This window comes from Haliotis rubra, unplaced genomic scaffold (genome assembly GCF_003918875.1).
Source record: "Haliotis rubra isolate DU_JTF1 unplaced genomic scaffold, ASM391887v1 Scf1847, whole genome shotgun sequence".
Lineage (NCBI taxonomy): Eukaryota > Metazoa > Mollusca > Gastropoda > Lepetellida > Haliotidae > Haliotis > Haliotis rubra.
Window position 1 is genome coordinate 75,855 of NW_025765833.1, and position 3,999 is coordinate 79,853.

General features: G+C 42.0%; 1 protein-coding gene across 1 annotated transcript; it reads right to left on the bottom strand.

The window, feature by feature from the left end:
* Positions 1-793: 793 nt before the first annotated feature.
* On the bottom strand, positions 794-2,968 carry LOC124273822. The gene is made up of 2 exons (XM_046709131.1): positions 2,804-2,968; positions 794-1,642 (listed from the first exon to the last, which is right to left on the bottom strand). The coding sequence occupies exon 2, from the start codon at positions 1,504-1,506 to the stop codon at positions 973-975; it is 534 nt and encodes a 177-aa protein (XP_046565087.1). The 5' UTR covers positions 1,507-1,642; positions 2,804-2,968; the 3' UTR covers positions 794-972.
* Between the last annotated feature and the right edge of the window lie 1,031 nt (positions 2,969-3,999).

The window sequence follows — 3,999 nt, forward strand, 5'->3', positions numbered from 1 at the left end:
AACCTGTGCACACGTGTCCCATAGGACTTTTGTAGGAGAGTCATTGAGGAAAACGTCCATCTCACAAACTTGACCTACGAGGTCAACCATTGTTTTCTTTTGCTTAGGTGGGAGAAAGTGCCCATCCCCTGCAACCTTCCCACGCCTCTTCCCCGCGAGGTCAAGTCAGGACTGTGATCTGTCATCAGAGCACTGAGATGCAACTTTCCTGATTGCTTTACAAACGTACCTATGTTGTTTCCAGTGTCTCTCCTGGCACTTGGTAGAGCAGTAAAGGTAGTATGACAACCTGAACAAACAGACAACTTTCTTCACTTCCTGTGCACATGCTACACAACGCTGATCTCGCCTCAGACTGGCTGGGTCACTCCAGGTCCCTTGTCTGGAGTGACCTTCGCCCGCTTCCCCTGTCCTGCTCTCTGCAGCCAATGGCATTAAATGGTTCTCACTACCACACTTGAAGCAGTGACTGCATTTGTCCCCTCCTTGCAGTTTGGACACCATCTTGGTCGACGCTAGTTGATGAGTCTCCCGCTTCCCCGGTCTCAGCTTCTCCTTAAAGCCGCTATTTCCCACTCTTAACTTGTCAACTTCATCCCACCAGCACCATTGGAGGAGGTTTGGACCTTGTTCACCTTGCTCTGGTTTGTTTTCTTGGATGTCTTGTGACTTTTCGCTTCTATCAACTAGTAGTTTTCCAAGTCTCTCAATAAGTTCTCATCAGTGGCTTCCTCCTTGCATTCAGTAAAGCGCCTCATCTCCAAGTGAAGTGCTTCATCTGTGAACTGAGATCAAAGACTGGATGAACATTCCTTGTACAAGGGAATTTCCACTATGTGCATTATCGCTGGCAGCCACAGTTGCCTTCTGTTTCAGTTCCAAGGCCCTCAGCAGGTACGTTTGGGGATCTTCGTTTGGTTTCTGCACTAACCGTCCTAATTCTGCATATAAATCGGAAATGCTACTCTCTTTTTAGTGGGACCTGAGAATGCATTGTAGGTTGGCAAGAGTCATATCACCACGTCCATCAAGGTAGTGTCTGAGGGAACTGGTGTGTTCTACTACCCTGATAACCCCATCGATCACCTCCCTTTTTGTATAGCCCTTCTCAAGGCCTGCTGTGATCTGTCTCTGGAGACTGGTAAAACTTAACCCTGTTCCCTTTTCTAAAATGTGTCCTCCCACAATCTTGAAACCTCTTCTCCATGCTTGCCCATATGGTCCTACTGTGGCTTGGTCATCTTTCTGTGGTGGTACAGTGCTCTGACTCACTTCATCTTGGAATCTTGAAGCCTCTTCTAGGATCCTACTACCCACAGCTCTGCCTTTGTCTTCTTCCTTAATCGCATCAGCAATGCAATCCTCTAAGATAACAAACAGCTCATTTCTTGACTTTTCCCTCAGGTCTGGGACGTTAAGTTGTAACGCCTTAATGAGAAGTCTCAGTCGTTCAACTGGTAGGTTGTAGAGTACTCCCTTGCATTTGTAGATTGCTTCATCCGCCATGGTGTTGATGAGTCTTCCGTCAGCAGGACCAGTTGTTGATTTCAGCAGTCAAACCATCTCACACTCTTATCTTCTGATATCCCGGACGAGCCCCCAAAATGTTGCACCCCTCAGGTTCATTGATACCAGATAGTTTCTGAAAGAACAAATAACACATCCAAGACTTGTTCACAAGAAGAAGATATGTATTCTGACATGGCGAGGCTCCTGAAGTGGGATGTGTAACATTCACAATTAGTACATCACATGGTATAGATTAGTACTTGAGTACAATCTTATTTCAACAGCATGCTGTACTAATCTTTACACAAACTTTCAACGTTTGTCTAGGGGTATTATTTGCTTAATGAAAGTTACAAGAATTCTACACCATAAAATAGAACAACTTCAACTTGCTATTATCTTAGCCTTAACCATGAACTTTGTAAACGTAATTACAAAGGCATGAAATGGTAATTAAACAAGAGATTAATTCTGGTGATTATGACATATTTATCATTACTTGAATAATAGATATGCATCAAGGCAATGCTAAATTGCATTATAACTAATTATGTAATTATAACTCTTTAAGTCATTGCAGAAATAACAATATATCAAAGGCACCATGGTCAACGTATTTACTACTGTTATGATTTATAACGAATTCATAAACAGTAACATTAATATTTGAAGATAATAACATTACATGTTATGAAACTACACATTATAATTCATAAAAAACATCCTGATTTAAGTTTGTATCTCATCTACTGAAAAGTTTCATAATCCATTCAATCTAACAAATAATGACAGTCATTTATTAAATGCATAAACAAAGCACTTTCCGGTTACGATGTTCAACCCTGAATATAATGTTCTTTGCCTTTGTAGAACCCTAATCAGTGTAAACACTGATGAGCGTAAGCAATAACTATTCAACAATCATGGGCGTGGCCATCTTGGATTTTACAATACCTCGTTTGCAGGGGAGATAACTCGATTCAGATTATCAGCTTTGGACTTGCAAGTATTTTGCTTATTAAAAACACCAATAAATCAATGAAACTTAAAATCCTTCATATTCTTTACACATATCAAACCCACTTACAGCAACTGTAATTCCTGGTTTTATCTAATAACAAATTACTGACAAGGTCGTAACCGATGACGGCGTCCGTGAAACCCGCCAATCTATCACTTACTATTTTACACCTTATTTTAGACTTTCCACATGAATACAACATATAAACATTATGTAAATATGATCCTGACAATATAACCTAATTGTAGAAATTACATTATGTTGTATAATTACCTGAAAGAACAAATAACACATCCAAGACTTGTTCACAAGAAGAAGATATGTATTCTGACATGGCGAGGCTCCTGAAGTGGGATGTGTAAACCCCGTAGATGTCTAACGTTAACTTTACCGTTAGAGTTATCACCCCTTAGAGTGATTTTATGGGCCTCCCCTTTAAAAAACAATCAACCTCTGAGTGTCATTTGTCACATGTTACATTAGCAATGGTTGTTTTGGAAGTGTTCGTCGTGTGCAACTTAACCTTCATTTCTCTGTGTTTCGCCTACACCGTATATTATATTGTTAAAACTAAAACTTGCTTGTTACATTATAAGATGGAGTGTGATGAACTGCTCGAACAACTGTTGGTGCCAGTGGGCGATGATAAGAGTGATGATAAGCGAGAGAAACTGGTGGCGTTGGCTGTTGGTGGCAAAGCCAAACATTACTTTGGAGACTACACTCCCGATAAAGTTCACAAAATGTCAGCCGAAGAAATCGATAAGCTGTACCCGAGATACGAGGCTAGACTCGGGGCCAAGATGACGAAAACTATAGGATCGGCTTTGACCCAGATATACACTGGTATTAAGGTCAGACTTCCTTCCCATTCCCAGGAACGCCGACTTTACCTGTGGGAGGACCTTGAGAAAGACCTGTTTATTGAACACGCCTTTGAGCTCTATCAGCTGCGTGCTGTACCACAAATACGGTATGTTGTTAGCCCCGGTGACGGCGGCGATTATCACGGCAAAACATTGCCAATTTAAGGAGGGGAAAAATAATAATAATAGTATAGATGGATACTGCACAGGAGGAGACCCCAACGTTGGGGGAGACCCCCACGTTGGGGAAACCCCAACTGGAGGTGAACCCTTCTACAGTCACCAGGCAGAAGAATCCTAAGAGAGTAGCTGCCGGTTGAAAAAGGTGGTGTAACCAACATAAAAGTATCACGTGGAGCCCAACTCCACTCTTGTTGATTGCAGGCGCAACTGCTGCCGTGGCTATCTCATGGTTATATACACGGCCCAGGGAGCCCAGGGAGAAACCCCCGCAATTAGAGGTAAACCCACGTATCATGTTATAAAATATATATTTTTATATCATATACATAATGTCTGAGGGGAAAACGTTCAGTCAATCCACGCATACCACGCCACCGTGGTCGCCAGTCTAGCTGTAGGGTACGGTTGACCAAAATGGTG

What these genes read in the sequence shown, in the direction of transcription:
- LOC124273822 (XM_046709131.1), bottom strand. Translation starts at nt 1,506, where the DNA reads ATGGCGGATGAAGCAATCTACAAATGCAAGGGAGTACTCTACAACCTA.